This window comes from Python bivittatus, unplaced genomic scaffold (assembly GCF_059951505.1).
Source record: "Python bivittatus isolate LINGU-HERP-01145 unplaced genomic scaffold, Pbiv_v1 ctg000980_np1212, whole genome shotgun sequence".
NCBI lineage: Eukaryota > Metazoa > Chordata > Lepidosauria > Squamata > Pythonidae > Python > Python bivittatus.
The window spans coordinates 5,561,532-5,588,093 of NW_028277125.1; the positions used below are offsets into that span (position 1 = coordinate 5,561,532).

Genomic DNA, 26,562 nt, shown 5'->3' on the forward strand with positions numbered 1-26,562 from the left:
AATAAAACTGATATTCCTTTCTTGTTATTACTAAGTTTGTTCAATTGTTTTGTACGCATCTGTCTTGCGCTTCTCTTTGAGAGACTGTAGTTCTCTCTCTCTTTTTTTTTTTTTTTGCCTGCGCTCAGTCATTGCTGACCCTGCAGTGACTGCTTGGACGAGTCCTTGCAGTTTTCAAGGCAATTGTTTTTCGGAAGTGGTTTGCCAGAGCCTCCTTCCTAGAGCAGAGCCCAGTTAGCGAGGGCAGGAGGTGGGTTTCCGTTGCTTCACACCCTTTTCGGGCGTGCATGGTTTTTCATGCTTTACCGGCAACTGCTCCCAACTCCTTTTTTTTGCAAGGCGCCGCCAGCATTTTTCCTCCCACCGGAGTGAGAGTACCCATTTCTCTACTCACGTGAGTTTTCGATCTGTTGGATTGACAGGAACGGGGGAGGAAACAGGAGCTCACCCTGTTTTTAATGCGAACGCTGGACTCGAACCGCTGAAGCGTCGACCATTTCTGGCCAGCAACTTTCAGCGTCATTAAGCCGCTGCGCCACCACATCCCTCATAGTTCTCTAGCTCCCTAATTTGAAGCTTGATTTTTTTCATAACTCTTGCTTGTTTTTTATACCACATGCTTAAATAGATCAGGTAAAGGCTGTAGCATCTGGCTCACAATATACTAATACATACTTTTCTTATAACTTTGGTTCATTGTTTGTTCATTTATTGCTGGCTCACCTGCAAAGTAATTTGCACTCAGGCCAATAAAACCAATTTAAAATATCTATGTAATAATTGACCAAAAAAATGCAATAGTAACTTGATTAAACTTGGTAAGTAAAAAAGCCATTTGCCTATTTTACTGGTTCATTTCAATCTTGTGGGAGGGAGTCGCTCAGGGAATCTGCCTCCACTGAGAAGATCCTGCCTCTTGTGGCTGCCAACCAAATGGATCTTAGTGGCAGCACTGCAAGTAGGACCTTGGGCTGCTCTGGGCAGGTCAACAAGAGTACAGGTCATTCTGCCACACAAGAAAATGAAAAATATAAAATGCGTATGATGCCTGTGACATATGTTCTTGTACATGAATGATTACATTGTCTCAGAAGCTTTTGATGTCCATCATATAAGATAGAGGTTGGCAAGCACTGCAGCTGTGGTCACCATGCCACATATGTCTCCCAGTGTCCATGTGACTCCCAAAATGAATAAATATCTTTAAATAAAATCACATGGCCAGAATCTTACAAACTTGCAATGTGTCCCAAGGGTTTGGTATTCCCACCTGAAATCCAGAGAGACCGTTTAGCAAAACCTAGACCTAACCGTATTTTAAGATGAATGTTATCACTAATAATTTTTCACTATCTGCTGATACCCTCAGGAATTATTTTCTCAAATGGCCACACCTGGAAACAGCAGCGACACATCGGCATCACTGCTCTGCGGAAGCTGGGCCTGGGGAAAAAAAGCATTGAGCATCAAATAGAAGAGGGAGCTCAGAAGCTGGTAGAGGTCTTCACCCAAACAAGAGGTATGAAATTTGGGGTAATGACAGTGGCTCAAGTCCCTCTCTGCAGAAGTCTTTTACACTCTATATCCTACTAAAACTCTCATGTCTGTAAGCTTCAAATGGGCAAAATGGTGCATCATAGGGCAACAATTTCTGAACCAAGGTACGTCAAACTTACAGAATGCATCCAAAATCCAGGATGGACAACTCCCCTTTGATTCAAATTGAGGAAATTTGTGGCCGCCTCAGCACTTCTGTGGTGCTGCACCGCCATTGTCAGCCCAGGTCACGTGATTGTCATGAGTGTATCCCCAACCTCTTTCCTGCCTCTCTCTGTCCCCTGCGCCCAATCGGCTGGCAGCAGGGCCCAACAGGCAAGCAGCAATTGGCTGCTTTGGAAATGAGGGAGAAATCTGAAATCTCTTAATAGCAGTTGGTGGTGAGGAAAGGACAAGGGAATGAGTTAGATGCCTGCTGGTGGGGGCACTGGGGGATGCTGGGTTTCAGCAAGAGACGCCTCTTCCTAACTCTAAGGAGGGGGGCCTTGGGTACAGACCAAAACGTGGACTAGAGGGGCAGTTTTCCTACAGTCCCTTGCTCCCTTTGTTCCATCTCCTCAGGCAAAGGGGCAGGCAGTTTATTTGGTCAGGTAAAGAGAAGAAAAAGCAGGAGGCTTCACCAGGGCACTCCTGAGGGTTATGACGGGAGGGCAAATGGTGCAAGCCTATGTTATATGTGGAAAGGGAGGAAGGCAGGAAGGGAGGGAGGGAGATTTCTGCTACTCCCTGCAGCTTCCCACAAGCAAAGTCAAAGGGGAATCTGGCAGCAAGTTGCAAGTTCCTGAGAGTCCCACTACTTTTCTGCCATTGGTCATTCTGTTTCTCTGTTTAGCTAAGGAAATATCTCTGAAACAATGACCCAGTGGGTCACGGGTTGCCTAGTTTCAAATGAAAAAAGTTGTATTTGATTGGAGTTTTACCTTTTAAAAAAATTGATAGAGTTCCCAATTCTCTTCCCTCATCTCCTTAGAAGTCCTGTTCTTTACTATTAACAGGTGAACAGGAGAGGCTGAATTAATTATAAAATATCTTCATTTCCAGGAGAGCCATTTGACCCTTCATTTCCAGTACTAAATTCAGTTTCTAATGTCATATGTGCTTTGAGTTTTGGACATCAGTTTGCTCCTGAAGATGAAAATTTCCAGAAGCTAGTTGAAGCCCTGAACATTCTTGTGAAATTCACTGCTCACTATTTCCATATAGTGAGTCATATTTTCAACAAAAGAGACAAACATTCCCCAAAACCTATGTTTCCAGCAGTACTTTCATGGAATCATAGAATGCAAGGCATGGAGGAAGCTTGGAAATCATCTAGGGTATTCCTCTCCCCAGTATGTGTGTGTACCTTTGTGTCAGTCTTGACTCCTTGGGACTGCCCGGACAAGTCTCTGCAGTTTTCCTGGCAAGATGTTTTGGAATTGCCCTCTTCCTAGGGCTGAGAGAGAGGGACTGACCCAAGGTCACCCACTTGACTTAGTGCCTGAGTGAGGATTAGAACTCAGTGGCTCTCCCCAGTGCAAGAATCCATCATTTCAGTATCACCAGCAGACAGCCATCTACCCCATATTTACACACCTCTAGCAAAAGATGGTCCAGCACTACTTCAGGTAGTCCATCATTGAAAGGTTCTCACCATTTTTCCTGACACCCAACCAACATTTGCTTCCTTTTAATATACACCTATTGTTTCTGTCCTGTCTTCTGGAACAACTCTGAAATGTCCTGCTTCTCTTCTATGTGACACTCCTTCAAATACATGAGGGCAGTGATCCTGTTCCCTTGCAAGTCCTTCTTTCTCCAGGTTAAACATAGCTCCTTCTTCCTGTAAGGAATGCCCCATTCGTCAAGAGAAACTCCTGTGCCACGTGTGTAGCACAAAGAGGTTTACTCAAGCGTAACGCAACAATCAAAGCCAGGACTTCACCCCGTCGTCAAGGTACATGTTGCGGCTTGTCGATACCCCCATAATCCCCCTTAATGGTCCAGATGGCAGGTTCAGCCAGTGTCCCATTGTCCCTTGATGGCTCTGCCCCTCCGGCATGGTCTTGTTTCCTCGGGGTCCTTTCAGCTGTGCGCAAAGCCGGGGTTTTCTCGATCGTGCGGTGATTGCCTTTCTGCGGCTCGCATCTTTGCCCTTTGTCTCGGCGCGCGCCACTCATCAGAGTGGAATCAAAACATCCACTCTGAGGTTTCCTTGTTAAGTGGCCCATTAATCAGCCACGGCTCTCACTTCCTCTTTTTCCCTGGCTTGCGAGTGGGCGATAGAATTGGCTCAGCGCGGCTGGCCGGGTTTCCTAGCAGTGCCGTGCTGACTGAACCTGACATACTGCCCCCTGAAAACAGACCCCCCCACACTTTGGCTTCCCAGGGTGCTGGTTGTAAATGTCCCACACTAACTTTGGTGCTTTCATGTGGGCTCTGCTTACCCATTCGCTGTGGGACTTTGGGAAATGCTTCCACTGCACCAGCAGTTGGATCTGTCCTTTATGTCTCCTCGTGTCCAAGATTTGTTTTACTTCGAAGTGCTGCTCCCCGCCGATCATGATGGGTGCCAGGGGTGGCTCTGCCTTGTGCCAGCTATTGCCCGGTTGGTGCGGCTTCAATAAGCTGCAGTGAAATACCGGGTGAATCTTCCCGAGGGCTTTGGGGAGCATTAGCCTGACAGTCACCGGGTTGACTATTTCTGCGATGGGGAATGGCCCACGAACCTTGGGCTGAGCTTCCTCAATGCTTGGTGCATTTTTAAGTTCTTCGTTGATAGGTACACTTGGTCCCCCACCTTCCACTGCCACTCGGGTAGCCTCTCGCAGTCATCATGCTGTTTATAGTCTGCTTTGGCTCCTTGCAGCGCCATAGGCGCTGCTTGCCTCGTGGCGTCTATCTGGGTGAACCAAGTGTTCAGGGAGTCTATTCGGGATGCCGGTTGGGACAATTCTGGCATGCGGATGAAGTCTCGCCCGGTCACCACCTTGAACAGGGAGAAACTGGTGCTTTTGTGGATGGCGTTGTTGTAGGCTACTTCCGTGAATGGTAGTATCTCTGCCCAGTCATCCTGCTGATGCCCCATGTAGCACCGTAGGTATTGTTCTAGCCCCCCGTTAAGGCACTCTGTGGCTCCGTCCGTCTGCGGATGCGCCATGGAGGAGAGGGCTTGCTGCATTCCAACCCGTTTCAGGAACTCCCGACAAAATTGCGTGATGAAGTTTCTGCCTCGATCGCTGACGATCTGTTGGGGCACGCCGTGCAGCTGGTAGATGTGCTGCACGAACAGCCGTGCCAGCCTCTCTGCCATGGGGACTTGCCGGCAAGCCACAAAGTGTGCTTGCTTGGAGAACAAGTCGGTCACAACCCAAATGGCTGTTTTGCCCTTGCTCTCCGGCAGCTTCATGATGAAATCCATGGCGATCTCCTGCCACGGGCCATCAGGGTTCGCCACTGGCTGGAACAGTCCCTGGGGCTGCCCTTGCTTCTTGTAGCCATCACGCAAACTGGGGAGCCCCCCGTGTACACTTCCACATCCTTCCGGAGCATCGGCCACCAGAACTGCCGCTGGAGCAAGTGAGGAGTCTTCATGAAGCAGTAGTGCCCCGTGCTCCAGCTGTCATGGGCTCTCTCCATTACCCCCCGCTGGCATTCCTCGGGCATGTATACTTTCCCTTCACAGCACAAGTCCCCCTGGTTCATTAGTGCGTCCCGGTTCTCTCTGAGCCAGGTGTCTCGCTCCGCCGCTTCCGAAGAACCCCGCTTTAGCTCAGGGTCTGTGTGCCTTACCTCTTTCTTGGCTTGACTCCGGGAAACAGGTTTTGCAGACAGTCTGCCAGTGGGAATGATGCAGTCCACAATCTCCTATCACAGGCTGGCGTGCTGGGGCATACAGGATAGCCCATCTGCTAGAAAGTTCCTCTTCCCGGGAATATGTTTGAGGACAAAATCAAACCTCCCGATGTACTGGGACCAGCGTGCCTGTTTTGGAGATAGCCTCTGTGGGGTTTTCTGGGCTTCGAGGTTCTTGTGGTCTGTCCATACCTTGAACAGCTGGGCTGCTCCCTCCAGGTGGCTAGGGCCCATTTGACTGCAAATGCCTCTTTCTCCCACACCATCCATCTTCTTTCCATCTTGGTGAATTTGCGGGAGGCATAGGCACATGTGTGGAGGGGTCCCTCCGGGCCGGGCTGCAACAGGACTGCCCCCGTTGCCGCGTCCGATTCCTCCACTTGGATGATGAATTGCCAGGCTGGGTCGGCGTGGCACAGGATCGGCTCCACCGTGAACCATCGTTTCAAGTCCCCAAATGCCTCCTGGCGCTCCGCGGTCCACGCAAGCGGCATGCTGGGTTTAGGGGGTTTTCCGCTGCAGCGTGTTTTTAGCAGGACTTTTAGCGGGAGGGCGACTTTTTTCTACCTGTATGTAAGAATGTCATCTCAGTCAGCTCTGTACCAATATCCAACCCATATTTCTCCATTAGGATCTCATCTGAAACTTGGTCAAACACTTGGCTGAAGTCAACATATACTAGGTCCAAGTTCTGTCCATTTTTTTAACTAGATATTTAGGTACTCACAAACTGCCTTTCCTTTCCACTCACACAACTCTAGGTGGGTCTGTATTGGGACTATCACTCCACATAGTAACTTGGAATAGCACTAAGTAGTCCTCTTCTCCATGAATCCATACTGTGTCTCTTTCAGTCAACCCATAAACCAGCCCTACTCTCCAGGGATCTGTTGATCAAGTCTAGTCCTGGAATATGACAGTGACACCCTTGCCAAATTGCCCCCTGAAGGTCACTCTTTTTTCTGGATTCTAGAATATGGAGCACCTCACAGAGGTCCATCATATCTCCTCTTCACCTTGTTGTGGAAAGTCACATGTTTATGTTGTGCAAAGCACCTTATACAAGCAATGCTGAGCTGTCTGAGACAGGCTTCATCCCCAGCAATGATTGTAGCATTCAACAGTGGTGGAGGGATGGGAAGGGTGAAGAAAAACCTGCTTGGATTACAGTGCGAAATAGAGAATTCTGCTTTCATGTAGTTGACCAAGAGTTTGAATCTGCTATCTGTCCAATCATACCTGGAACAGGGAATCAGTACACCTCTGAAATGAATCTCTCTCTTCCTCTCTCCCTCTCCCCCTCCCCCCGTCTCATCTATTTCTATGATTTATATAGCCCCCACATCTCACACAAACGTCTCTGGGTGGCTTAAAAGATTAAAACACACAAACCCACCAGCCATAACCCCCAACACCAAAGGATAACAATGACCTCACTGACCATCAATGATGACAGAGTTCATCTACTCACCTGACCCAATATCTTTTTGGAAACAGTCAGGTCTTCAGTGCCTTGTGAAACCCTAACAGGGTTGGGGCATCTCAATCTCTTTGATTGGGGATGCCCATTTTTGATCCCAAAGATTATCCTGACATGCCAACTCAAGCATTCTAGACCAGAAACTAGAAGAATGTGAAAATCCAACCCATGTGGGAAACAGAGTTTTTCTGGGCGGCTTTTGGAGTGTGACACCATGTATTGTTGCCATGTTTTAATATTTGTGTTTGATTATAATATTTGTGTTTGACTACTAAGTGCTGTCTGTTACTGTGAGCTGGTGAGAATCTTTTATTACTTTGCTGGGAAATCAATCAGTCAAGAATTTTTGCTCTTCCTTTTCTATTAGTTATATGATTTGTTTCCACGGTTAATGAACTACCTCCCAGGGCCTCACAAGGAGGCCATGGCTTCTGCAGAGTTGATCCTTTCCTTTGCAAAGCAGGAAATAGAGAAACACAAGGAATTCCACTCTCTGCATGAGCCGCAAGATTTCATTGACCACTATCTTCTTCAGATGGAAAAGGTATGGCTTTCTTGTAGTTCAATACACGCAGTCAGATACATCACTTTTGCCTTTCTAGATTGAGATTGTTGTATTGATGTGGTAAGTTTATTTTCTTCTACAATGTTTTGGAACACTCTTGTAAGCCATTCTGCTCCCTGTGATTCAGGTAGCTTCCATATTTCAGCTGGGATGACATTCAGGCCAATTCCTTGCTTGTTTTTCAGCTTGCAAATGGCAAGTGAGACTTCTTCAACCAACTGCCAGATGGTTCATAAGAGATGATCAGTGCATCCCCCAGGTGCCCTGTACGAGGAGAAAATCCATACAATTTAAATAGTAGTTTACTGCTACTATGGTCACTGGGGTACCTCCAAATAAGATCCAGGATTAATATCTCAAATTAGAAGCTGTAGACCACTGGTAAACATCATCAGCTTCTACAACAACCTGGCTGAAGAACAAGCTGCTCATTGCATCAACATGCATAATGCTTACCTCTAAAGCTGAACCTCTACATCTCTTTGATCTCGTCTACTTTAAGACAGTGTCTTACTGACTCTGAATATACCACTCTAATTATTACTCTAATGCATTTGTTGTCCTATATATCTATCAGGAATATAGTTATTCTCATGACTTGCGTCACAGAAGCAATAATAACCACAGGAAAGATGCCTAGAATTCATTGTGATTTTCATTTCCCATTTTAAACATCAGAGGAGGAATGACCCCAACTCGACCTACAACGAAGAGAACCTGGCTCAGTGTGTTTTTGATTTTTTTGGTGCTGGAACAGACACAACCTTTGCTACTCTGATGTGGGCACTGCTCCTCTTGGCAAATCATCCCCAGATCCAAGGTGAGAGAAATATGGGCAGGGGAACATGGTGACTCTCCAGTTCTAAAACACACAGGAATTATTTGAAATTCCTTAAACTATTAATGGCTGTTGAATGATAAACTGATTCTTCATGATAATTTTCCTATGTGGATTCTTGAACGTATCATGAGGAACATGAGGATAGCAGGATTAAAGAAAGCAAAGAATGTACATACAGAGAACTTTCTTTGATGTCCTCAATAAAATATTGAGCAATGTACTAAAAACTGAAAATGAACATTTAACGCACTTTAAATTCAGAAATCTACCAATATTTTCAGATTTGGACTTTCTTTTCAGCCTAAATTGTATGCAGAAGATTTTTGATTTTTTTAATTGAATCAGATTTCCAAAATAGTTGGGACTGAATTCTGGAGACTGACTTTTCTAACGGAAATTCAGTGGAATCTTTGAACTAAATCAACAATTTACATCAATATTCTGAACCAGTTTGGACTGGATCAAATCAGAGCCCATGAAACACATTTAATATCTGCAGTCCATTAAAAACAAAATAAGGATGACATTACATTTACTGCTCTAAAGGCTATTCTACACTTTAAAGTACTACTGAGGATTAAAACTGGGAATTGAAGTGAAAGACAATATTGAGAACAAAGCGTTTATTTCCATCATTTTTTTTTCTAGAGAAAGTCCAGAAGGAGATTGAAGATGTGTTTGGCTTCTCAGGATCAATTTCCTATCAAGATCACAAGAAGCTGCCCTACACCAATGCTGTGCTTCATGAAATGCAGCGTATAAAATATGTCTTGCTATTTGGGGTTCCCAGGCAAAGTACAAAGGATGTGAAGATGAGGGGTTACCACATCCCAAAGGTAGAGAAACTTGTTCAGGCTCCATTCCAGGAGTCCAACGTGGACAGAAAATCACCAGGGGCCACTTGGACAGATGCTATCTGCTCAGGAACTGCCAGTTTAGTTGCCCAAAATCAAATGGGCAAGAATAGCATACTTTGGGAGTGGGGTGGGAAGTTACAGGTTTAAATCCAAACACCTATCATATTTTAAAGCTAGAGCACTAAAAGATTTATGTTTATTCTAGGAAGATGATAAGAAATTAAGGGCTGAACTTAAGTTCAGAATTGTAGTCATGAGTGACCATGTTTCTTCACTGATATGTCCCCTTCTTGGGGCAACCTGGAGTGATAAAGTAATATGGACCCAGCCCTTCATTTTAATGGAAGGAAGGGGAGAAAGGAAGCCAAGCTTTTGAGCAGCCACTGCTGTGAGAAACTGCTTTGGGAATGAACAAATGGGGGTCCATAAAGGCAAGCTATGAGCAAATGTTTCATCAATTGTGCTTTGAATGTTTTTCCTTTTTACCTTATGAAACTGCTCTGTTTAGCCATCTCTGTCTTTTACAGGGGACTTTTATCATCACAGACCTGCGCTCTGTTCTTCTTGATCCTGAACAATGGGAGACACCTGAAGAATTCAACCCCAATCACTTTTTAGACAAGGATGGCAAGTTCATCACCCGGGAAGAGTTTCTGACATTTGGAATAGGTAAATCCATGAGTCCTTATAACTTATACATTCCCAGAAGCACCACCTCTGACGGGTTCTGAGGTCATCGTGGTCTGAAAATAAAACCAAGGAATCCTCATTCCTTCTAGTTTCCAAACTAAGAGAGTCTAAAGTTCCCTTTAGGCAGTAAACTTCCAAGTACAAAGGAATACGAGTTATATTTACGTTGCAGTCTTACACAGTAGAGCTTTGTAAGACATGTACAAGATTGTGCTATTCTCTTTTGTGCCTGGGAGAGAACGTTGAGCTACATCCAAGGAACACTGACCTAATTGCAGCTTCTTAGTGATACATCTGGAGCACAGAGTTATGGTTTTAGATGCATTAAGCTCTGCCATTTTAATGAATGCATCTAGAACCATAATTTTTCTCACCCACAGTCTTTCCAGTCTTGTCTGGTACTGCAGGTACACCAGTGAATCCTCCTCTATTGATGGTGAAGGTAGCAAAGGCATAAAAGGCAACGCTTCAACCAGGATAAAGATGAAAACTGATGACTCTTGCTATCTTCCGTCCTGCACAATTCCAGAAATCCCATCACATCCCGTTTCCCCTTCCACGTGCTCCTGCATCGTAATATCCCCTCCTTCCAGTCCCCCATAGCTAACCCAGCTACAACAGGATGGAATTGGGCCGCTATTTTTTTTTTTCTGCGCTCAGTCATTGCTGACCCTGCAGTGACTGCTTGGACGAGTCCTTGCAGTTTTCAAGGCAACTGTTTTTCGGAAGTGGTTTGCCAGAGCCTCCTTCCTAGGGCAGAGCCCAGCTGGCGAGCGCAGGAGGCGGTGTTTCCGTTGCTTCGCGCCCTTTTCGGGCGCGCACGGTTTTTCGCGCTTACCGGCAACTGCTCCCGACTCCTTTTTGCAAGGCGCCGCCAGCATTTTTCCTCCCACTATAGTGAGAATCTAAAACTCATTCACTCGTTTGCCATTCCTCCAACCTCACCTTCTGGAATATGGCTCCTGATGAGAAAAACTCCCCAACAAAAAAGGAGAAGCACAGTAAATGACAGACTGTAGAGATGGCACTTCTATAGGAGGTGATGGACACCTATTGCCATGCATGCAAAAACTGAAAAACATCCCTGCTTGGGAATTTATTCCATAGCCTAGAATCCACACAGGATTCTAGTTAGCTGGGTTCTGGCACTGCAGAACTTTCTGTGATCTTGGAAACTACTTGTGCAAATCCAAGTTGGGGTTTTCAAACTGGGTTCTGATAGCTTCCAACATGGACTATGGGCAACACACACACACAAGTCTCAAATACACTTTCAGCCTTCCCAATTCCTCCATGTCTTAATGATGGCTCTAGTCCTCCCACTAGTTCTATGCCATCAGCATTTCTTGTCACCAAGCTTTGCAAGCATCCCTGCAGGAGGCATTTAACTGCCTTTCCCTCTCCACTGTTTGGGTCTTCTGTCTTCCCATAGACACACACCAAAACAACTACTTGCCTAGCCCCAAACTCTGACAACCATTTCCCCAAGCAACTAAAAGGCAGCTGAAGGGCTTGTAAGTAGAGAGAGCTAGAAATCCAGCTGACTTTCTACCTTGCTTAGCAGCAGAAAAGCACTTCTATATTGCAGTAACTATGACGTATAAATCGAGTTACACCTGGAGGTTAACAAGCACTCCCAAACTCCAAACCTGCTCTTTCTGGGAGAGTTTAGTCCCGTCCAGAATAAATTCCACCTCAGTCCCCAAGTCCAGCTTTCTCCTAATCAATTGTACCTCCATTTTTGTCAGCTTCTTTTCCTTCAGCCAACTGTTTATCAAGATGAAGCAACATTCAAGGATACTGGTTATTTCCTTGGAGCTGGGTGGTAGGGAGCGAAGAGGGTAGAGGATAGAGAGAATTAGCCCTCCCCCCATCCAATTTCTGGCATGGCTCATTTGCCAAGATAAGTAAAACAGATTCACTAGCATAGACTGGGTAAAGCCCCAGTTGAAATGGGTCCAGTTTCACTCAAATGCAACTTGGGTTTTCTTTCTTGATCACCTGACATATTTGAAAATGATCTATCATCATAAACCAAGGGGTTGTAACTGCCTGGGCCACCTCCATATTATACAAATCAGCCAGGACTCCACAGTAGGCAAGGCATAAATCTCCCTTAGTGTACTCCAACCAGAACTATCAGATACCTGGGCCAGACTCTTTTAATGGCCCTTTATCCCTGCAGAATGGCAGTCTGCATCTGTCCATGGCAATAAGAGTTTTGTAAAGCTTGTTCTTGTTCAGAGAGAAACAAAATGCCAAACCCACCATCTGGGGCCCAAGAGTATTTGGGCAGATCCACCGAAGTCATGTCAAACATGACATCCTGGGCCATTCCTCAACTGACAATCTGAGTATGAACATTTAAATCCCTGAGGAAAAGAAGTCAAAGGTAGTCCAATGCCATAGTAGCAATTACTCTGATCAGGCCAGGAAGAAAAGCTGTTTCGCAGTGTTATCTCCACATTCCTCCAGACAAGCAGCTGTAGAAAGCAAATATACCACATTGGCAGAATGTCAGAATATGTGTTTGGTCAGTGAAAAGGAATTCCTATAGATCATGTCCATGCCACCTTCCTCTACTCCAGCTGTAGCCTGATGCAGCATAGAATAAGTTGGTGGACAGAGAGCTGAGAAAGTGACTTCCCTCTTTTAGGCCAATCTCTGGAAAAACATGCCAGATCAATTTTTTCAGGGGTGTATAGCTTTGCCTTTGAAATGATGTACTGTTACATTATGTACTAGTGCAACCTGAGTTCAAGTCATCACCCTGTGGGGTGTCAACAAACTGAGTAAAAGGGAGCAAACACCGTGAGTCTGCTGGAAGTTACTAAGATTCCACTTGGAAAGCTTCTGGGGCTCTTACAAGTCTTTTCAGATTTACTTACTGATCAGGATATACTCTAGAGAATACATTGTTATTCCCTTTCTGCATGCCTTGTCTCATCTACAGGTCAGCGGGTATGTGTGGGAGAGCAGCTGGCAAGAATTGAGACCTTCATCTTTCTGACCAGCCTCTTGAGGGCCTTCAGCTTCCAGGTGCCTGAAGAAGTGAAAGAACTCAATCAAGCACCTGTTGTAAAGTTGCTCATGCATCCACATCCTTACAAACTGTGTGCTGTTCCCCACACAGGCCTAAAACTTATAAAAACACCATGACAAGCATAAAACTAATTACAGTATACTTATTCAGTATGGTAAATGTTTCCTGTATGCCCATTCACTTATTCTGATGTTCTGCCTCCATTTACTCTACACAGAAACTTCTTCAACCTACTGCTGGATTCACACAACTTCTTTAACAAGGTCAACAGAAGAACTGGAGGTTGTGTGTGATCAATATGCTAAGTAAGCTTGTTAAGTTTTACCTTTCTTTCCTTTTGGATAGCAATAAAACAAAATACTTTCAATTTATTCTTAGTATCTCTTTTCATTGTTTTTTTAAACATCTCTTATGGACTTCACATTCTCCCAGCACAGCAAACAATGAAACCCCATGTGTTTTCCTCAGGCCTTTCATACAGAACAGATGTGGCTGCTTTAAAAAAAGAGGGCTTTAAAAAAAGGAAGGTTTTAAAACCAGGAGTGCAACTGTGGTAGATTCCCTGAGTGAAATCAGGATTGGATTGACCCCAGACTGAATGAGATCTAAAAAGTCTTGGACACCAACTGTTTTTTTTTTTCATCTCTCTCCATTTTATTACACAGAATGAAATATTACCTTTCTAAATAAGTTTTATACTTCTGTTGATTTTACAGACCTGTATTTAGATTTGACTCAAGTTCTATGAATTTCTAATTAAGACTTAATTGAGCAAGCCAAGATTGAGCTTCACAATGGCATAAATATATTGTAAAATCAGAGACTGCTAATGATAATTAGAGATTTATGATGTCTTGTGGTGAGGAACAGCACAGATTTTATAAGAATGAGGCTATGTTGTCAACCCAATTCTAGATTCTTTGCGGGGGGCGGGATCTCTTTCTGGGAGCTAGAAGAGGAATTCTTGAGCAGATCTGTAAAGAAGATAGAGTTCCATTCTTGCTAACTTATCCTGTAAAGAAGAAATGGGAAGTATAATTACAAAAATCATAGTAATATAATCATGAGAAAACAAATAGTGATAACCTTGAGAACGGAAGGCATCTGAGGATACAGACTCCCAAAGTGCCCTCCTGACCATCTGAAAACCCTCTTCCATGCCTCCTCTTTTATCATTTCAGCTGGCACTGCTCCAAGAACTGGCTGAGACACAAGATCATAAGTCATTTTCTCTTTGTATATGAAGACCATCTTCATTCTCCCAACATGATTAACTTTGTTCTTGAATTGACCTATTTTGTCTAGCTTCATACAATACACTCAAGTAGAAACTAAACCAACTGCCTGAATTCACCTGACGTACTAAAATGAATAACCCACATTTACACTAACCAAGCTTCACACTTCATTCAAATATAGCCATTATGTCTTAATTGTTGTTGTTGTTCAGTCGTTAAGTCATGTCCGACTCTTCGTCACCCCATGAACCATATCACGCCAGGCCTTCCTGTTCTTCACTGCCTCCCTGAGTTTGCTCAGTTTCATGCTCATTGCATCAGTGATGTTATCTAACCATCTCATCCTCTGCCATCCTCTTCTCCTTTTGCCTTCAATCTTTCCCAGCATCAGGGTCTTTTCCAAAGAGTCCTCTCTTCGCATTAGGTGGCCAAAGAATCTGAGCTTGAGCTTCATTATCAATCCTTCCAATGAGCAATCAGGGTTGATTTCCTTTAAGATTGACTGGTTTGACCTCCTAGCAGTCCAGGGGACTCTTAAGAGTCTTCTCCAGCACCACAGCTCAAAGGCATCAATTCTTCAGTGCTCAATTGGACACACAGCTGATTGAAAAGCAAACTCTTGTCAATAATTTATTATATAGCTTGATCATTAAGATAGCATTGCTAAAGCCTAATTCATACAGCACTAGGCTCTAATGTTAGAAGTAAAATTCCAGCTTACTGTGTAATGTATTAACCCACATGAGGAGTGGTTTGTAAATCATGCTTCTACAGTTTAGTGTGCTGTAAAAGTTAGCGAAGTACAGTATGATTTATTCAGTGAACAGTGATTTAGCATGACTGATGAACCTTGTCATGACCCTATTTTTGCAACACAAAACATTTTTGTACTTTCAGTAACCAAGTTATAGAAAGTTGAAAGATTTCAGGTTCTATGTAAGAAACAGATAATTTAGGGACTCACAATTGATCTCCAAATCTTGCTGTGTGGAATAAATATGCGTTTTATCTTTGAAAATAAAACATGACTTTCCTAATTAAAACAAACTTCCTCCATAAAGCAGCACAGTCAATATGACAATAGACCCCTTCTCTGTTTACCTGAAGTAAGTAGCTGAAATAGTTCTGGGGCGACAAATTGACCATCCTTGTCCAAAATGACTTCAGTTGAATTTCTCAGGTATTTCCCATACTTTGGGATCAAGAAATTGTTGGAAGAAAAACACAAACGCTGGGCTTATATATATATATATAAAAAGAAAAAAATTTGTTCGGGTACTCACCCACTGTGACGTTGTCCTAAATTCATGCAATTGGTTGGCACAAAACCAAAGTTCCCTTTACTACCTTCAGGGCAATCCCACAGGAAAATCACAAACCCGCTGGGCAAATGGCCCGGTGCCGGCAGGGCGTGTTATCCTCCAGGGACCCAGCCCATCAGGTTAGCCCAGTCCCATCTGGGGTGCCAAATGTTGGAAGAAAAAGTTATCTTACCAAGTCCGTTTCTGAGCCAGGAGTAAAGACACTGACAAATTGCATGAAGTTAGGAGATTTATTCTTCACCCAAGTGCAGAAGCAATGACAGCAGGCAGTTAGGTGGGCGGCCGCACTGGGCCCCCTCCCCACAGTACCTTATATACCTTCTGTTACATTCAAACCCACGTTAAGATGTCATGACTTTCTGATCCAATCAAAGCCAGTTACCTTGATCCATACTCCTCCCCTTACCCAGGACCCCTTTCTCTGATGCCAAATAAGGTTCTTCCTTTCTGTATGTAAACTAATTTCTATCACCTTGAGTGTTAACAGCCATATGTAAACATACATCCCTAAGAAACAAGGTCAGGACCGCTTATCTTTCTTTGTGAGGGGTCATCTGAACAAGAAGAGACTATCAGGTCAAGACAGTTTATCTGCTTACATGAGTTGCTGCCTTTCCAGTCAGGAAGAGGCAAACCATGTCAGCAATTAACACATCCTTGAGATTTTGAAAAGTGTTAATTCATCCTCAAGAATGCAACCTTTTGATAATCTAAAATACAGTTAACCATACATACAGGAAAGGGAATATTGGCATTTTGCTAGGCCTGCTTTTATTTCATATTATACAATATATAAAGATAAATGTTTAAACATCTAAATGTCTTAATATATAAAAATGTCTACATGCCCCAACCTTCTAACAATCCCCCCTCTGTGCCTGGGAAGAATATTCCCATAGCACACTAATTAATGATAGCATGACTTATGAATAGAAAAAAATTTAGAGTATAAAATACGAGTTTTCAAATACAAAACGACAATTAGTATAAACAGAAGGGCTGTTAAAAAAAACAAAATGACAATTCGGTGCAAGGCAAGGTGCAAGACATTGGAGAATGTGGGACTCCAGCCGGAGAAAACATCCCACCAATGATGAATAGTCAGAACACCTATTTCCTGTACAACACGTACTAATTCAGCCCCTTCGTGGTGTAATTTTAATACAAGACCTTTATCAGAAAGTTTCAAAGCTTTCAATTTCTGTTGCACACAATCACTTTCCCAAGCAAGTTGAGCTAGGGAGGAAACATCAAAGCCAAGGGGCAATGAAAAATTCCAGTCAGGGGCCTCCCACCCCAGTGTCCTAGAAGAATAGTGGACTACAGTATAATGTCCCCCAGAGGAGGTCACATACGAAACATTACAGCGGCACTGTCGCACAGGAGGATGAGACACCGTACCATCTTCCCAGCGAATAGCCATGATGGAGACCACACAAACACACCCCCTACCATTATTGATGATACGGGGGGCATCACTGGCCAACTGGGTCCAAACACAGGTGGCAGCACTGAAATTATAGGCACAAGGTTCAAAAGGAGTGATATATGCAGGACAAAGCCATTTATGAAAACCCCATTGGGCACATTGAGCCGTCATGAGAAAAGAGTTTGCAGTAGCTAATTTGGAATTAAAGGTGGGGATCCATAGATGGTGATTAACAATGGAAGGGAGGGGAAGAAATTGAAATGCTTCTACTAGAGTACCCTTTACCACCGCGGTAAGAGTGAAATACAAGGAAGGGTAGGCCCTCCTAAAACGGTCGACTTTAATCCATTGCCAATTGACATCACCATCCAAAATAATAGGCCTCCAAGCGTGGCTATCACCTTGCTGCCATTCTCTGATATCTGTATCCATACGGAACAGATTTCCTAATTGAATAATGGCACATCGGGTCGCAAGGCTTAAGAATTAAGCAGGCTATTATGAAAAAGTTGGAGGGCAGAAGCAGTAAAGTTAAAGTAAGCCATTGTGACTTGAATATCCTGGTGAAGAACATCAGCACTTTGCAAAATCTGTTGCTCTGTGAGATGGGACATAGTTTGAATATGCTTCCCCAGGGAGGCTATTTTATTCTCAAGAGCTTCAATGTCTATAGAGTTGATAACCCCAGCACCCGCGCCAATTCCCCCCATTATTGTGTCCAAAACTGAGCGAGTGGAACGACCACGAAACCAAGAAGTATACATGGGTAAAGCCCATGGGAGACAAACAGTTTCATGAATAGAAACATTGTAGGCAGAAACATTAATAGTGACATGATAAATACGGCGTAAGGGGGCTTCCATTATCTGGTGGGGGTGATCCCTCAAAAGTATAACAGTGGAAGGAGTTCCCAACACTAGAGAGTGAGCACGGATAAAATTAATATAGAAAAAACTATAATTGAAACCTATTAGACAGTCACCACGCAATCGTCCCACCTCAGGAAAGTTCCATGAGGTGGCCTGTTTCCGGGTGCGAATAGTTCGCCAAAAGCCATCAGTCAATGTCTGAAAAGTGAGATTCAGTGGGGTGGACCATAGGAGGTAAAAATGAGGCTGGTCCCATGGAATAGAGAAATAAAGCTTAGAACCGATGAACATCCAATCACCCATTCCGTTAAAACTCATACAGTCACCCGTGGATCCAGGAAGCCATTGGTATTGTGACAGTACTTGTTGCTTACATAGCTGTAAGAAAGTATTCGCAGAGTTAAGAATGCGCTGAGAATTTGGAGGAGCCCAGGTAGTAGTAAAAGGAAAAGGGGATACGGAAACAGCCAGGAAACCTTGATTGAAGCTTCCAAGTAGGAGAATCCACAATACTACAAGCCGAGACATGCCTTCAAGCCCCAAGTGTCCGAATCCGGATCCCGAACAAGTCGGATGGGCAGCACTGGCGGTGGAGGTGAAGGGCTGTGATCTCGAACTACTGGTTTGACGTGAGTCCAATGGATCCAGGTGTTTCGCTCCGCAATCCGGACGGCTGTTTGTGTTGTCAGAAGGACCTGGTACGGACCATCCAGCTTCGGTTGCAGTGGCGTCTTCCTGGAAAAGGAACGAATCCACACCCAATCGCCTGGTTCAAAGGGATGAAGGGTTTCCTCCAACAGTAAAGTCTGGAGAAGGGCACTCTGTGTCCACAAAGACCGGAGAAACCTACACATAGAAACAAGATAAGAAAACAGCGTAGAGTCCCCCCTCTCTAAATGGAGAGAGCGGGGATCCAAACCCTTTGAGACATCAGGCGGTCTGCCAAAAAGCAACTCAAAGGGAGACAATCCCACATCCTTACGAGGTCACATTCGCAAATGGAACAAAGCAATAGGCAATACCTGGGGCCACTTTAAATGCGTTTCCTGACACAATTTACCTAACAGTGATTTAAGTTCCCTGTTAGCCCATTCCACCCCCCCCCCGAAGATTGGGGATGATAAGGGACATGTAGGTTCTGTGTGATGCCTAAAGCTTGCAAGATATGGGTGATCACGTGTGCTGCAAAATGTTGGCCACGATCCATATCCAAAATGGAGGGGATCCCATATCGAGGTACCACATCTTTCAAGAGATGTCTTGCGGTTTCGAGTGCGGTCGCACGCCGACAGGGAAAGGCTTCAACCCAGTGTGTAAGCTGATCTCTGCAAACAAGAATATATTCAAAACCATTTGCTTTTGGTAACTGGATATAGTCCAGCTGCAAATTCTCAAAGGGTCTTTGAGCCCAGGGTCTGCCTCCTTTGTGTATCCTTTGTCTGGAAGAGGCATTGTTGGCTTGACATGTGAGACATGCCCGTGCTACCTTTTCGGCTTCCATGTACACCCCTGGGGCGTACCATACTCTTCTGACAGTGTCCACTATAGCCTGAGTTCCACAATGGCCCTTTGAGTGGACCTGTTGGCAAAGGAGGTGTAGTAGTCGTCTGGGGGCTAAGGGTCTGCCATCTGGCACCCTCCAAAACCCATCAGAAAAGGTCACTTCATATTTTGCCTGCCACTGTTCCACCTCCCCCCTTTCAATGAAATCATTATATGGAACAGATGATTGAAGGTGAAACTTAGTTGCTGCAACGGAAAGGGGAAGAGGCTGCAGGGCGGCCCATTTAGCTGCAGCATCTGCGAAAGCATTTCCCTTGGTGATCAGGGAGTTGTCTCGTTGATGTGCCGAGCAGTGCACCACAGCGAGGGCTTTAGGGAGCATAACGGCTTCCAAAAGCGAAGCCACCAATGCAGCATGAGCAATGGGGGAGCCAGAAGAAGTAAGGAAGCCCCGCTGTTTCCACAGGGCTCCTGTGGCATGACATACTCCAAATGCATATCTTGAATCCGTATAAACACTGACACGAAGGGTGCAAGCAGCCCGACAAACCTCGGTAAGGGCAATAAGTTCCGCAGCCTGGGCACTATGGGAGGGAGAAAGCGGAGAGGCCCAGATAACGTCATACAACGAAACCACTGCTGCTCCAGAAACACGGATGCCCTCGTGGAGGAAGGAGGAACCATCGGTGAAATATTCGCAGTCAGGGTTCGTGAGGGGCTGGTCAGTGAGGTCAGACCGAGGGTTTTCAGTGTCCTGGATGACCTGAAGGCAATCGTGGAGGGGTAAAGAAACATCAGATTCAGGTAACAATGTAGCAGGGTTCAGTGTAGAGCACCTTTCAAAAGAAATATGGTTAGAGGTAAAAAGTTCAGCCTCATATTGAGCAAGGCGCTGATGAGTGAAAGCCTGTGTTTGAGACTTCAAGAGGATTGCAGCGACCTCATGCGGTACCTTTAAAACGAGAGGGTGACCCAAAACCAAGTCACGTGAGCGCTTTACCAACTCAACAGCCGCAGCCACAGCGCGCAGACAGGGAACCGCCCCGCGGGCAACAGGATCCAGCTGGACTGAATAATAGGCGACCGGACGGTGTGCTGGGCCCAAAAGTTGAGAAAGTACACCAGAAGCAACCCCACAATTCTCATGGACGAAAAGGAAAAAAGTTTTAGAATAGTCCGGAAGACCCAGGGCTGGCGCAGAGGAAAGGGTCCGCTTAATTTTGATCAATAAAGCGTCCAGGTCGGGAGTCCAGATAACGGATGTGGGGGCTTCCTTCACAGTGAGGAGGATCAAAGGACGGGTCAGTTCCCCAAAAGAAGGGATCCAGGGGCGACAAAACCCCAACACCCCAAGAAGAGTGTAAGGTTTGCCCCGTTCGACAGAGAAACTCTCGTGACACGTGTGGTTCACAAAGAAGGTTTACTCATGCGTAACGTAGTAGTCACAAGCAAAGCCAGGACTGGCTTGGTACAATTGCATCACTTGTTATATTCCCCCCTTCCCGCGCTTTTTTCCCGCCCCGCGATCACGTTGCAGCTGCGGATTATGGGCCCCCAATAATCCCCCTTGATTGTTCATGATGGCAGGATCGGTCAGGGTCTATTGTCCTTGATTGCCAGTCCCCCTCCGGCTGGGTTGGTTCCTCCCCGTTACGTGCAAGCCCGCGGGTTCTGTGCTGCGTTGCGATCTTGTTTCGCTGCCTGCGGCCCCGTTCATTGCTGGCTCGCGCCGTTATCAGTTTATAGTTAAAAGCTTCCGCTGCGGTTTTCCGGTTTGGCTGGGCGCAGGTGGCCCGTTAATTAGCGGCGCTTTCATTTCCTCTTTTCCCCGCTAGCTACCGTCGGTGGATTCCGCGTGGTCTGGCTGCGAGCTTCCCTGAAGCCCCGTGCTTCCCTGGAGCCCCGTGCTGACCGAACCTGACAAAGAGCACGTACCTGGCGTTTAGTTGCGGGCTGTTTCATGTTTAAAATAGCTTGGATACGCTCAGTGGCCAATCTGCGAGAACCAGGGGCAATGATATAGCCCAAGTATTTCACTTCTGATTGTAAATATTGAAGTTTGGTTGGTGATGCCTTATGGCCACGGTCTGCCAGCGACGCAAGGAGGGCATAAGTATCCGTACGGCAAGAGTCCACCGTGTCCGATGCCACCAGTAAGTCATCCACATATTGGATAAGAACGGACTGGCAGGGTAAAACAATAGATGCTAAATCAGCTTTCAAAATTTGCGAAAACAGGGTAGGGGACTCCGTATATCCCTGGGGTAGCCGAGTCCAAGTATACTGAGTGGAGTTCCAGGTGAAGGCAAAAAGGTATTGCGACTCAGGGTGCACTGGAATGGAAAAGAAAGCAACACACAAATCAATGACAGTAAAACACGTGGCTGTGGCAGGAATCATAGTTATGATGGTAGCAGGGTTCGGGACAACTGGTGCCCGTGGAATAACGTATGAATTGACAGCACGAAGGTCGTGCACAAAGCGATAAACGGGGTTCCCTGCAGAGTCTAGTTTAGGTTTACGAACAGGAAAAATGGGGGTATTACATGGGGAAGTGCAAGGACGCAAAACCCCTTATCTAAGGTAGCTGGTAATAAGCAGTTGAATGGGTCCAATGGCTTCAGTTGGAATACTATATTGGGGCAGACACGGTGGTGGTCCAGATTTAGTCTGAATGACAACAGGAGCTGCACTTTTCAGGAACCCAACATCCGAGGATTCCCAGCCCCATAATGAATCCGGGAGGGTGCACAAGTCCGGGGGCACCTTATGGGGGTCTGAGGCTTCTGAAAAAAGGGAAAAAAGACAATGCATATATGTCAAGGGAACGTCCAAAATCAACCCATTAGGAGTGCATTTAATAGTGGCTCCAAGCTTACAGAGTAAATCACGACCAAAAAGGGAAACTGGAGATTCAGAACAAATGGTAAAAGCATGTTCAATAGTAAGGGGACCCACTTCAACCTTTAGAGGATCGGTAACATTTACGGGGATAACCCTACCCCCAACCCCAACAATATGGTCAGAAACATCAGAAAGAAGAGAGGAGGAAGAAGGAGGGTGGGTTAGTAGGGATGCCGTGGCCCCGGTATCAACCAAACAGTGATACTGTTGGCCATCCACCGTCAAAGACAAAAAGGGTTCCCCCCCAGGTCCGGACCGAAGAGGTAAAGCGAGTGCACTCAAGGGCTTTGGTTCTTGGGCGTCCCCAAGATCCCGTCATTGCGGAGAAAATCCGGACTGCGCTGGAGAATCTGTGGAAGGAATAACAGGATATGAGCGAGGTTGGGAAGGGAGAGGAGGAGGTGGAGCCGGAGTGTGGGAACGAGGAAACGGTATGGGTTGTTGCTGGGGAAGAAAAGGGTTCCCACTTCTCCCCCGCCGTTCGTCCATCCGCTGGGCATCCGCCTGGCGGGTCCTGCATTCACGAGAGAAATGCCCCTCCTTCTGACAGCAATAGCAGAGGGGACGGGCTGGTGGAATCCCAGACCTGAGCCTCACGTATTGTGGTCGGCTCTGATGATCCGTTTGAAAAGTAGCAAACATTTTTAGGTCTTCACGGCGCTCAGCACGGCACCGCTTATCTTTCTCCTCCTCCTCTTTTCGCTTACGGTGATCAAAAACAAAATTGGCAATACGACGGAGCTCAGCAACATCTAAACTTTGCCAGTTGGAAACGATGGTTTGGAAATGGTTTTTAATGTCAGCAGCCGCTTGCTCAACAAAAGCAGAGCGGAGAAGCCTATTGTCTTTATCATTTTCAAGATCCAAATGGGCGTGAGTGACCCCTGCCTCAGATAAATGGACCCAGAAAGCGTCCGGGGTTTCGTCAAGTCTCTGAATTGTGTTATTAAATTCAGACCATTTCAAAGGCTTCTTCCCTATTTCCCGAAGGGCTTCAATGAGGTTCTCCTTAGCCCTGTTATACTCAGTCCAATGGGCAGCATTATTATAGTCCCATGTAGGCTCATGAGTTGGCCAAGGGACCCGGGATGGTGGTGCCACTTCCCTGGGAACCGGTAGAACAGGACGACGGCCAATTTCTACACATTTTTCAAACAATTTCAAGACCTCATCCCTGGTCAATAACATATTAAGGAGCTCCATCATATCAGCCCATGAAGGGTTGTGACTTCGAATGACTGCCTCTAAGCGTCTTATGACAGCCAATGGGTCTTTTCGGAAGGAAGGAGTGTCAGAGCGCCACACCGCCAAGTCCGTTGGTGAAAAAGGAGTGTGATATCTTAAAAATGCTATATGCCCAGCAATAGCCGGTTGCCCATCTGTAGCAGGTGTGGGAGGTAGAGGTACTGGATTTAATAACAGAGGTGCCATCAATTTGCCGGAAGGCAAAGTGCCTTCGTGCCCTTGTTCCGAGCAAACGGAGTCTGGAGCGCTGGCAAGAGGGGATAAATCGGCAAGTTCATTCCAACAGTGCCAATAAGACAAGTGCTCTGGACAATTCCGTTTTAATTGGAGCTCAAGAAGCTTCAGTTTCTCACAGTGGAATGTACCCATGGGAGGCCAAATTGCATTACCGCTTGTATCCAGATATTGAGTCCATTCCATACATAGTTCACGTGCACGTCTTTTCCTCATTCCTGGTTGGGTGGGCAAAATCCCCTTATCCCAAGCCTGTAACAACCTTCCCAAAGGGGAAGATGGGGGTACTGTCGACTGAGTATTCCCCATACCCTCTCGTGTCCCTAAGCGTGGCACCGGTGCCCGTCGGATTTGGGGTGTGTCTAAACACCCAGAGACTCCCTATTAGAGTACCGACCCTCTCCGCGCTTCCAAACTCCTGATCACTTATCAATTTTGCAATTTCTAGCACACAAGGGGTAATTGCCCAGTTATAGTATCAGCCACTCATTCAAGCACAACCGTAGCCTCAGCTACTTATGCAAGCACAACCTGCCCGGGCACGCGGATCGCCCTGGTCCCACTTGCTATCCGGGTTGCTCTGGTCATCACTCAACAAGAGCTAGCAGAGGCCCGGGGGCGTCTTGAACCAGTTTGACACACAGCCTTGGTCTGCAGTCGGGTTTTATAAAAGAGATCAAACACACATTCCCAGGTTCGGTTTATGGTCACTCACTCACACACTCACAGCCTGTTGAGGCACGTGGATCTTGTCAGCCCCCCTTGCTTTCTACCTGGGTTTTCCAGATAGGTGCGGCTGGAGCAGACAGACACACAGCCCTGGTCAACAGTGGGAAAATAATTGGGGAAACACACAAAGCTCTTACAACCGAACACTGAGGCACAAATAATTACACACAAACGCTGGGCTTATATATATATATAAAAAGAAAAAAATTTGTTCGGGTACTCACCCACTGTGACGTTGTCCTAAATTCATGCAATTGGTTGGCACAAAACCAAAGTTCCCTTTACTACCTTCAGGGCAATCCCACAGGAAAATCACAAACCCGCTGGGCAAATGGCCCGGTGCCGGCAGGGCGTGTTATCCTCCAGGGACCCAGCCCATCAGGTTAGCCCAGTCCCATCTGGGGTGCCAAATGTTGGAAGAAAAAGTTATCTTACCAAGTCCGTTTCTGAGCCAGGAGTAAAGACACTGACAAATTGCATGAAGTTAGGAGATTTATTCTTCACCCAAGTGCAGAAGCAATGACAGCAGGCAGTTAGGTGGGCGGCCGCACTGGGCCCCCTCCCCACAGTACCTTATATACCTTCTGTTACATTCAAACCCACGTTAAGATGTCATGACTTTCTGATCCAATCAAAGCCAGTTACCTTGATCCATACTCCTCCCCTTACCCAGGACCCCTTTCTCTGATGCCAAATAAGGTTCTTCCTTTCTGTATGTAAACTAATTTCTATCACCTTGAGTGTTAACAGCCATATGTAAACATACATCCCTAAGAAACAAGGTCAGGACCGCTTATCTTTCTTTGTGAGGGGTCATCTGAACAAGAAGAGACTATCAGGTCAAGACAGTTTATCTGCTTACATGAGTTGCTGCCTTTCCAGTCAGGAAGAGGCAAACCATGTCAGCAATTAACACATCCTTGAGATTTTGAAAAGTGTTAAAGGTCTCATCCTCAAGAATGCAACCTTTTGATAATCTAAAATACAGTTAACCATACATACAGGAAAGGGAATATTGGCATTTTGCTAGGCCTGCTTTTATTTCATATTATACAATATATAAAGATAAATGTTTAAACATCTAAATGTCTTAATATATAAAAATGTCTACATGCCCCAACCTTCTAACAAAATATTGAATTCAGATCTGCGTTAACAAAATGAACCTTGAAATAATTATAAAAATAACCAGTTGACTCAGAATGCATCCAAACTACTCCATTTCAGATTAGTTTATCATTTTGAAAGGACCAATTCTTGAGCATTTTTCATATAGTATGTACAAGCTTCATCCATCTGGAACAAATCATAGTGTATTTCTTTGGCACATTTGAGCCTAGATCAATTGTTGTTGTTGTTGTTGATGTTCAGTTGTTAAGTCGTGTCCAACTCTTCGCCACCCCATGAACCATATCACGCCAGGCCTTCCTGTCCTTCACTGCCTCCCTGAGTTTGCTCACTTTCATGCTCATTGCTTCAGTGATGCTATCTAACCATCTCATCCTCTGCCATCCTCTTCTCCTTTTGCCCTCAATCTTTCCCAGCATCAGGGTCTCTTCTCATCTCTTCGCATTAGGTGACCAAAGTATCTGAGCTTGAGCTTCATTATCAATCCTTCCAATGAGCAGTCAGGGTTGATTTCCTTTAAGATTGACTGGTTTGACCTCCTAGCAGTCCAGGGTACTCTTAAGAGTCTTCTCCAGCACCACAGTTCTAAGGCATCAGTTCTTCGGTGCTCAGCCTTCTTTATGGTCCAGCTCTCACAGCCATACATTACTACTGGAAAAACCATAGCTTTGACTATGTGGATCTTTTTCGGCAAGGAGACGTCTCTGCTTTTTAATATGCTATCTAGGCTTGCCATAGCTTTCCTCCCAAGGAGCAAGCATCTCTTAATTTCATGGCTGCAGTTTCCGTCTGCGGTGATCTTGGAGCCCAAATAAATGAAGTCTGTTACTGCTTCCATTTCTACCCCTTCTATTTGCCAGGAATTGATGGGTCCAGATGCCATGATCTTAGATTTTTAATGTTGAGTTTCAAGCCAGCTTTCACACTCTCCTCTTTCACCCTCATCAAGATGCTCTTTAGTTCTTCTTCACTTTCTGCCATTAGGGTGGTATCATCTGCATATCTGAGGTTGTTGATGTTTCTCCCTGCAATCTTAATTCCGGCTTGTGATTCTCCCACCCTGCCATTTCTCATGATGTACTCTGCATATGGGT

At 45.5% G+C, this 26,562-nt stretch overlaps 1 protein-coding gene across 1 annotated transcript; it reads left to right on the forward strand.

Moving 5' to 3' along the window:
* Nucleotides 1-1,326: 1,326 nt before the first annotated feature.
* On the forward strand, nucleotides 1,327-22,497 carry LOC112543034 (cytochrome P450 2C15-like). Its single transcript, XM_088132213.1, has 9 exons — nucleotides 1,327-1,519; nucleotides 2,599-2,759; nucleotides 7,239-7,415; nucleotides 8,115-8,256; nucleotides 8,926-9,113; nucleotides 9,662-9,803; nucleotides 12,778-12,957; nucleotides 21,916-21,974; nucleotides 22,381-22,497. Exons 1-9 carry the CDS (start codon nucleotides 1,327-1,329, stop codon nucleotides 22,495-22,497), a joined length of 1,359 nt encoding a protein of 452 aa, XP_087988339.1.
* Nucleotides 22,498-26,562: the final 4,065 nt, after the last annotated feature.